The sequence below is a fragment of the Cylas formicarius genome, unplaced genomic scaffold, assembly GCF_029955315.1.
Source record: "Cylas formicarius isolate icCylForm1 unplaced genomic scaffold, icCylForm1.1 PGA_scaffold_1__22_contigs__length_36826433, whole genome shotgun sequence".
NCBI classification, from domain to species: domain Eukaryota; kingdom Metazoa; phylum Arthropoda; class Insecta; order Coleoptera; family Brentidae; genus Cylas; species Cylas formicarius.
Genome location: NW_026844264.1, coordinates 3,478,194 through 3,487,950, shown reverse-complemented (window position 1 = coordinate 3,487,950; position 9,757 = coordinate 3,478,194). Strand labels below are relative to the sequence as shown.

Below are 9,757 nucleotides of genomic sequence, written 5' to 3'. Positions count from 1 at the left end.
GGTATATTTGGGGTATATTTTCGAATATTTTATTATTCTTTAATATTTACGTTTTAATAACATTCACCCAATCTAATTTCATTTTACTTATTTCAGATTGCATGCTCGTGCCTTGATATTTTTTATCTCCTTTTTTTCTTGGCAACGCTCGGGTTGCGAAAACTGTGCTTCCGATTTGGACTTGTCGAGTGTGATACCTTTTGCTGATCAAAACTGACCGGCCGTATCCCAGCACGCAAACAAAAATGAAAGACTCCTGGTAACGAAATAAACCTCTCTGTTTCATAGAGTCCATTTTTCCCTAAAGGGTATGGTTGGACTCCAAGTGGACCTTCCAGGAACATATAATATCAAGGACCAGGTCGGCCTTTGGAGCTCTGTCGGCGTGCCGGAGAGCGGTAGGGGGCACTTGGGGTCTGGGGCCGAAGATCATGCAGTAGATCTACGGTACCATGGTGGTGCCTATGCTCACGCATGGGGCAGTGGCATGGTGACCGGGGACCAAAAGAGCAGAAGCAAGGCTAGTTCTTGACAAACTGCAGAGATTGGCTCACCTCTGCATAACGGGCCCCATGAGGACCGCGCCCACGTGGGCCCTAGAGGCTCTGGTGGGTTTGCCCTCTCTGGCGGATCGGGTGTGGATGAAGGCGACCAGGACGGCTGTGAGGCTGGCGAGCTGCGGGCTCTGGAGGGAGGAAACCTTCAATCGGGGCCCGTACCAGATTCTAGAGGGCTGGTGCAGGGATCGTGGGGTCATGGGCATGCCGAGTGATGATCCCCGAGATGACCTTCTTTGACAAATGGACCTTTCTCTTCCCATCAAGGGAAGAGTGGAGAGAGGGCAGAGTTGGCTCCTAGTATGGACTTGTGTGGTACACGGACAAGTTCAGAATGGGAGATTTGGCCGGAGCTGGAGCGTACTGCGAGAAAACTGGATCGAGCTTGTCGGTCCCTCTGGGTCAGTACTGCACTGTGTTTCAGGTGGAAATTTTCGCTTTATTGATGGCGGCCAGAGAGGTGCTTCGGCTCAACCACGGAAGCAGGAGGGTCTTCTTCTGCTCGGATAGTAGGGCTGCACTTAAGGAGTGCAAAGGGCTACTGAGGAGAGTGGCTGAGGAGAGGAAGGTCACATTGGTCTGGGTTACCCCGGTATCCGGGGCAATGAGGCAGCGGACGCCTTAGCCAGGGAGGGCTCCTCGCATAGGAGGCATATGGGAGCAGAGCCCCGCTTGGGGATCGCCCGTGTGTGAGGCTGGGAGCTCGAAGCCTAGGCGAGAGACCGGGCCGCGGTGGGCTGGAGAGTTGTTCCGTGAATGAGGCAGGCGAGGCTTTTGATGGATGTGCCTGCCCTCCCTCGGACCAGGGAGCTGCTTAGACCGACCAGAAGGGAGTGTAGAGCACTAACAGGGGCTTACACAGGACATTGCAGGCTTAGGAGGCATCTTTGCTTGCGAGGCATTGGAGACGACCCCGAGTGCAGGTGGTGCATGGAAGGGGAAGAGACCCCGTATCATCTGCTCACGGAGTGCCCTGCTTTGACATGGGCAAGATCGGGAGTCTTCAGAACGGCCTTGATCGATCCGGACTCAGTGCACGGTATTGGGCTAAAGGAGTTGCTGACCTTCTATAGGAGGGACGCCCTCTAGAGCGGTCTGGGGGCACATCTGGTGGTCTAAGTGCTTGGACGCCCACGAGGGCGCCCCCCCTTTAATACCACTACCAATACCAATACTCTAAAGAGGGCATTTGTTGTTCATTGTATTTTATTTTTGGTGGCCCTTCAGCGTATTCTGTACTAAAATGTATAAGGGTGGACACTTTCAAAAACCCGTTCGTATGCTAGAATGCTAGATATACTAGAAATAGAATCTTTCCTATTTGCTATTCTCATATTTTAACAGATGTTTTCCATTTAAATTTGGGTGAGGATTCAGAATAGTATTGATATTTTGTGACATTTTTGAATTCGTACCAATAATCTTATAATTAAAATAATGGTGGATTCTGAGTGGATAATTCTAAGGTTCTAACTAACCCAAACTAACCAAGGAATTCTTCTCCTGCCATGTAGTAAAATTTCTTGCAGTGTTCTGTATCTTTTCTCTCTCCGCATGTTATGACTTAAATATTCTGACTTCGTTATTTTTATTATATTAATTATTTTTGTCAAATTTTGTATTGTATGTATGTATGTATTGTATGTATGTACTTCATTTGTCAAGCCAAATCTCGAAAGCGTTTAGTCTTTTCGTTGCTACTTCTGTCGTGATCCAAAATTCTAAACCATAAAGTAGACCGATCTTGAGCGGGGCCATCTTAATAAATAAATAGATTCGTTGATAGGTACATATAGTGAAGGTTCAAAAGGAAAAAAAAACATGTGCAAAAGCTACGCTGCTGTAACACATCAAAATCCTCAATCGTATCAATGTATGCTAGCAGCTTAAATTTTGTTATTGCTCATCTTTCTTACAGTCCCTGGAAAAGGGTTATATAATTGCAGCTCCAGAGTTTTTCCCCTAGGTCTCTTAGGTCCCCTAAATAAATTTCCGGAAAGAGTTGGATAAGCATAGCAATCAGAATTAGCGTTGAAGTCTCCTTTCGTTCTTTGTGTTTCTAACAACTGATAGTAGATAAGATGCAAGGTGGATGCATCAGGCATATTTTTTTAAAAAATAGGGTTGACATTGATCTCTATATTGGCAACGACACAAATGGCTTTCTTCTGCATTCTAAATATATCAACAAAAACTGAGAAATTACCCCACAATGCAGTGCTATAACACAAGATTGCAACGAGGAAAAATAAACCATAATATGAGTCTTAGGATTGACTATACCCCTTGAGCTGTGAATAACCAAGATACTATCGGAGAGTTAATTTTTCAGGTCTGAGATATGCTGCTTCCAGTTCAGATAATTGTCAATTTCTGACCTGACGGACTGCCAACTATTTGCCATGCAATTGAAATTGTGATTATTAGTTTTATTTATATCAATTGTCCTATAAATTGGAAGTACTTTAGAAACCCCCGATGTATCAATGCATTTTTTAAGTAAAGTGGTTAATGGTATATATGTTTATATCGTGTGCATTACTAGAATAAAAAATTTTATTTCTTTCTTTTCAATTCGGCCTCGAATTTCGTGTGAAAGATGCCATTGAGAACTAACAAACAACCTAGTAGATCAAAATCTATATGATCATTGCTGAACTTAACGCTAGGGTCGACTCAACCCCATTGGTATGAAAGTGGGTAAGTTCGAAGTACGTAATGAGAGAGGAGAAGGGCTCATACAGGTTTGCAACGATAATAAATTTAATTTTAAATAATGAATACAATGCAGAAGCGACATAAAAGAACGCTTTACACCTGGTATTCGTTGGATGCGTTACATAAGAACGAAATAGCAGGCCATAAAAAAGGAGAGGGCACGGTGATATTCTAGTACTAATTCTGATGTAAAAGATGGTCTATGAAGTACAAAGAACTCCTTGTCTGGTGCTTGTCGTGTTGTAATATTGGGAAAGAGGTAGTGGAAAATTTCAGACGTTACAGAGTGTGCAGACACAATCTTCCACTGCGAACACCACTGTGCTCTTCAATATGCACAGCAGTTTGTTCAAGTCGCGATTTTGTTATCCTGCCGTACAAGCTATCTATTGGACAAGAAGTTTTACTTCCCTTTTGGTGTATACCCAATATTTCAGAAATGTCATCACCATCAACCATACATTTATTCATAATTTGTGCCATCTCTTCTAAAAGTACACGTGGTATGTGTACATGCCCCGCTGTTTTTGTGTTAAAATCAATTAATAATAAAAATAAATAAATGAAATGTTATATAGTTAGGGACACAAATAAATAATGTTCTGTTTCTTTACAATGAAACAGACTATAATTCGTGCAGTTAATAATTCCATTTTTCCCGAGAGTAAAAAAAATATCCGACCATGCGAGACGCATCGCTCTGTACACTCGCAGGGTTCCCATGCGAACGAAAGCAGAGGGAATTTAACCCGACGTCGGCGACGTGGGCGTTTGACCATAAAAAAGCCCTATGAATATTCATTAACCACGAAATGAAGGCATGTTTAGGTCTTTTAGCTTGTCACCAGTTACAAACTGGTAGACAAAATGATACAAATTGCGGAGGCGTTGGCCTTTAAAAATCGCCACGCCACAAGTGTTTTATATCGTAGACGTTCCGGAATTACCTTACGCCGGTCTATGATAAATCTTCCTAAATTAGACTCAACCAGGCTGGGCTTAACGAGGTTACGTGTCATGTAGCGATATTTCTTAATGATCCTGCCCGCTTTCGTTGATTTTTCTACTTTCTCGTCACCTCACTTCATTTTCAATGTAGTAGGAAAAACACCTTGAGTTAATTTAAATAATTTATGCTATTTTTCTATATTGTTTTAAAAAATGTTTATGTAATAAAAATAGGATAAGTTATATACAAATCCCATTAATAATTAAAGCGCAACTAAAGGAAAAGAAAAATAGTTGTTTTAATGGAATAAACGTACAAGATAATAATAAAGATAATGGGCAGATAATTCTATTCTAATTACATCCAAGCATAGGAATTATAGCACATAATAATTTGTGCATCACTCTCAAGGCTTGTATGTATATAGTTGCTATTACGTGACTTAACTATTTCAAACATCCAGAAGCTCATGCAAGATGATATATTGCGGTGGCATATGATGAATCTACCCTGTAAAACACTTTCCAGTTACCAGTAGACATGGTCAACTATTTGCGCCTTTTGGAAACATCAGGCATTTCAATTCAATATAAAATTGCCTTTCAACATTCAAAAGGGCTTGAAATAGAGCTTCCATATATATAAAATAATAATAATAATAAATTTTAGAGTTTTGACAAAACTTCACATATTTGTGAGTGCTTAATAAACAACATTTTCGAATTTGTTTCAAACACTTTGTATGTTGTTAACTATTGAAATTCTTTGTTAAACGCGCCGGTTTTTATATATAATATTGGTTTTTATCAATTTAGCACTGACACTGATCATCGACGTACAATATAAAGACCATACCATCAGCTCATTAGCTGATCGTAGCACTGACCACCAACTTTTTATGTCCATGCTCGAAGTAATACTCAACTAAGACCAATTTAAACTGAATCGAAATATACCTGAGGAAACATTCGAAAAGGTTTTATCACAAAAGTAACAACCTATAAATCTAAATATAAATAAGGAACAACCTTGGATCTTTGGCAGGACACTCCAACTCTGTGAAACCAGAAGACAGATGAATGCCGATCGAGTCCATGATCCTCCGAGATGTGTAGACAGAATGTTCCTACGAGGAACTTTATCGCGATATTGAATCGCATACCAGCGCAAATCAACCAGTAGAAGAAGAAGCATTCTCTGAAAACAGAGCTTAGGCAGTTGTGTGAAGTGTGGGAGGACTACTGCCAGGGTTTGCACAGAGACGACTGACACGCGGATTATTGAGAGCTTGACAATTACGAAGCCGACCCAGACAGACCACAGAGTGAGGTGATCAAAGCAATCCAAAGTTTAAATAACTGCAAATCTACAAGGCACGGCACCACTCCATCCGATGTATGGAAATTTCCTGTCTGGTTAATGGCCAAAGGACTGATCCTACTCCGTCATCATGCCTCTGCATATGAAAGGCAGTCCTAAATATGTTAAACGCTCCCTTTTCTATGAAGAAAATTGCTTATTTGAATCAATATGGCAAACTGGTTGATGTCCAAAGCACTGGTCTTACTCAGTAATCATACCTCTGCATATGAAAGGCAGTCCTAAATATGTTAAATGCGCCCTTTTCTATGAAGAAAATTGCTTAAAGTTCAGAAAAAAAAAATTAACGCTGACACTGACATAATAAATTCCTAACTAAAAATATTTAAACATGAATAAAGTTGCTTAAAGTATAGAAAGAAAAAAAATTCAGCAATAACATTTAAAAAAAAAGAAAAATATTATTTTTATGTGTTATGAAAATTTATGAAATTTATAAAATTTGTATTTAATAATTAAACACCGACACTAGGTATTAATGTAAATTACTAATTACATGTATTAAACACGCCATTTTCTAGAAAGAAAATTATTTTCAATTGAGAAAGAAATAGTTCAAAAATATAATTTTTATGTCCGTTATGCAAATTAATTTAACACTGACACTTTCCGAACGGAGGTCTTAAGCGTATTTTTTATTTCCCTTTTTTGTATAAATAAATTACGATTGCGACTGAATTCAAAAATTTCGTCGAGTTCGTCTCATAACGTGTTATAAAGCTGAAATAGGAACCAGTTGTTATATTAGAAACCCAATTAAAACACTTTTTGGCCGTATCAGGATAATTGTTTTCTTCTATCCTGTTCACCAATGTATTTTCCGCTTGTCAACTATCTATTCTGGTCTCCGTCTAGTCTAAGAGTTCGTTGGACCTATTTAAAAAGTTGTTTCCTAGTGTATTTTATTTTCTCATAAGTTCTTCATCTAGCGTCCACATTTTTGCCCCATAAATTGATGTTGGCAAGTTTGTATTAGGGAGCGATTATTCCCAGTTTTGTGGGATTTTTTTGTTTTTATTCCACATTACCGAATTCAATTTGCTCGTTATTGATGGTCACCTTGAAATTTTCTTTATGATGCGCTTATAGTCTTTTCCATCTTTAGTAATCATCACACCCTGACATTTATATTCTTCCGTTTCTTTTTTCAAATCGTTTCCTGATTTGCTTTTGAATCCTGCCCTTCGTCTCCGATCACTAAGTACTGAGTTTTCTGTAGATTAATTGCGAGACTCCAATCTTTGGGAGCGTCAATTAATTTTCTCATCATGTATGATATACATCGTCTTCATCCAATCGCAGTGTATCGGTAAATTCCTCTCCAGTAATAAAGCAGCGTTTTAATATATTTTAAATGAGGTTAGAGATAAGCAACAATCCTGCCTCAGTCCGTTATTGATTTCAAATTCATCCGATAACTTTTCTCGTTGCTTTATCTAGGTAGAATTCTAGTCACACTGTCACTATCGTGTTTTATCGTATATACTTTTCTTCTCCCGTTTTGTAGTTCTTTCTTCCTCCGCTTGAAGTTTTGAAAGTGAGGTTGGTAGATTTTTTTCTGGAAATGTGTTAGCCCAACTTTTTTGGACTACTTTTTGCGCAGAATGAATTGAATGACAGTATGCATAAGCCCATAAAACCATGCGGTTACCAACTTGGCTACATCAGGCAGTTTAGTTTCTTCCCACCTATCCGTAAGGTCAAACACTTGGTAATCATTTGCTAAAATCAGTTTAAAGTTTAGCTAAAAAATTGTTTGTATTTTGGTTTTTTGCTCTATTGATATCAAGGTCAAAACCTCTGGATTCACCCAAGTTGCTTGTAATAAAGTAACATTTGCAGGCAATGAAATATTTTGTAAATTTCCTTCAAATTTCCTTTGTCTATTCCTATCGATATACGAAAAGCTGACACCACAAGTTCGGTTACCGCACTAGAAATTGAACGTGTTAATAACCACCACCGCATTATATCAGCGATAGTGTTTGGAACTAGTACTCCAGCTTCTTCTAATGTAAATATTATACAGGCCAAGAATCTTTAACTTTTAAAAAGTTTATTTAGACCTGACATTTGATTCTGTATAATTTAGGCTACCTAAACTTAAATCTGATAAGCATTTTCCTCCGTCACGTAAGGTTTTTTATCAACAATAAAAAAATTAATAAATGAAGTTCTCGGTTGATTAGCACAACAACAAAAATTGAATTAAAAGATCTAAATTAAAAAACAAAGTCTCAAGCAATAATTAAGTACAATTATTTTCGAAGATCTCTCCCTTTTGTCCGAAAAACATTGTTCAATGGATTGTCTTGTATATTCCAATGTTGATTTTCCCTTTTTAATGACCTGCCATCATTGCAAAGTGCAAAGTGCAAATCATAACAATTTTTGATGAAATCAGAAACATAAAACAGCTGCAACTAACAGTAGGGTGACGATTAGAAATGTGAGAGGAGACTTTGGATTAACAATTATCATGTATTTTACCAACAAAATCAATGGTCCTAAGTAGCTACAAGATGAACAACAAGGGTTTAGAAGAGGACGCTCGTGCGTGGATCCAGTTTTTGTCTTAAGATAGATAACAGAGAAATCCATAGAATATAATAAACCAGTCTATCTATGCTTCATTGATCTCACAAAGGCATTTGCTCGTGTTCAACTTGATTTATTGTATAACAGAAATATACCCATAAATATTGTCCAGACGATAGAAAATATATACTTGAACAATAACATCCAAGCCCGTATTAATAACAAGTTAACTAAACCTATCCAGGCCAACAACGGTATCAGACAGGGAGACTCTCTTAATCCGTTATTATTTAATATAATTATGGATGAAGCGATAAAAAAAGTTCGTTTGGATAGAGGGTACAGAATGGGTAATGATGAAGTGACAATTATCTGCCATGCAGACGATGCAATGATATGCGCAGAGAACGAAGAAGATTTGCAGAGACTTTTAAACATCTTCAACCGCACAGGCAATCAATTTAACATGACTATCTCAGCCCAAAAAACAAAATCTATGACCACATCAAAAGAGCCGTTCAGATGTAAACTGGAAGTGGACGGGCAAGTAATTCAACAAGAGATGCAGTTTAAATATCTAGGTATTGACATTACCATTTATGGAAATGTGTAGGATGAAGTGAGGCAACAGGTAGCAAAAGCCAATAAGGTGGCAGGCTGCTTAAACGATGTAATTTGGCGTAACAAACATCTGAAAAAACATACTAAAGTACGAGTCTACAAAACAACGATCAGACTGATCATGACCTACACGGCAGAAACAAAATCAGATACCGCACAAACTAGACGACTTCTGGAGACTACGGAAATGAAGATTCTCCGCCGCATCTCAGGAAAAACACTACTATACAGAGAAAGAAACGAAAACATCAGGCAATCGTGCAGAGTGGACGCCGTGAACGACTGGTGCTCCAAAGAAAAAAACAGTGGAATGACGATCTCAATCCAGGTTGAGAGGCGACCGATGAAGGAACAGACCATAGGCCTACTATAGAAGAAAGAAGAAGAAGAAGAAGTATTATCAATGAAAAAGTAAGAGAAAAGAAAAAAATAACAATAAAGGTAATAGAGTGAAAGATCAAATTTCAAAGGTCAAAAAATAATTGGCGCTTTTACAGCGCATTATTTACACCAAGATGACGTGATATCAACAAATAATCCCCGTACTCGCAATATAAAACATAATATAAAACAAAGTCTTAATTTTCATTTTATTTCCTTATTTGAAGCAACAAAAACTCAACAGCGGTCGTAGAAGAACATTTCGTGAGGCAATCAGACTACCGTGAAGAATATTTTTTGATCCGGTTGTTGAAATAACCGTTTTTGGCCAATTCTTTTTCACCCAATGCTGCTGTCTGATTCTACTGTCCCACTCACACAAAAAACAGGGGCACTTCGTATATCCTGACTGTGGACCTGGTAGAAGTCCCATAAAATAATGAACAGTGTGCTATATATTGGAAACTAAATGTGAAATATGATTATTATTATTTGCCCATAGTCGATGTTATAACATTTTATTCGGTTTAGTTTTGTCAAATATATTTCCATTGTGCTAAATGCCTCAGCTTTGCGCTGTGCGCTTACCTTTGTGATTACGTGTATACACACG

The 9,757-nt window shown here is 38.4% G+C and overlaps 1 protein-coding gene across 1 annotated transcript; it reads left to right on the top strand.

Moving 5' to 3' along the window:
• Window positions 1–572: 572 nt before the first annotated feature.
• Window positions 573–9,136, top strand: LOC132696257 (uncharacterized). Its single transcript, XM_060660993.1, has 3 exons — window positions 573–662; window positions 8,387–8,689; window positions 8,756–9,136. Exons 1-3 carry the CDS (start codon window positions 573–575, stop codon window positions 9,134–9,136), a joined length of 774 nt encoding a protein of 257 aa, XP_060516976.1.
• Window positions 9,137–9,757: the final 621 nt, after the last annotated feature.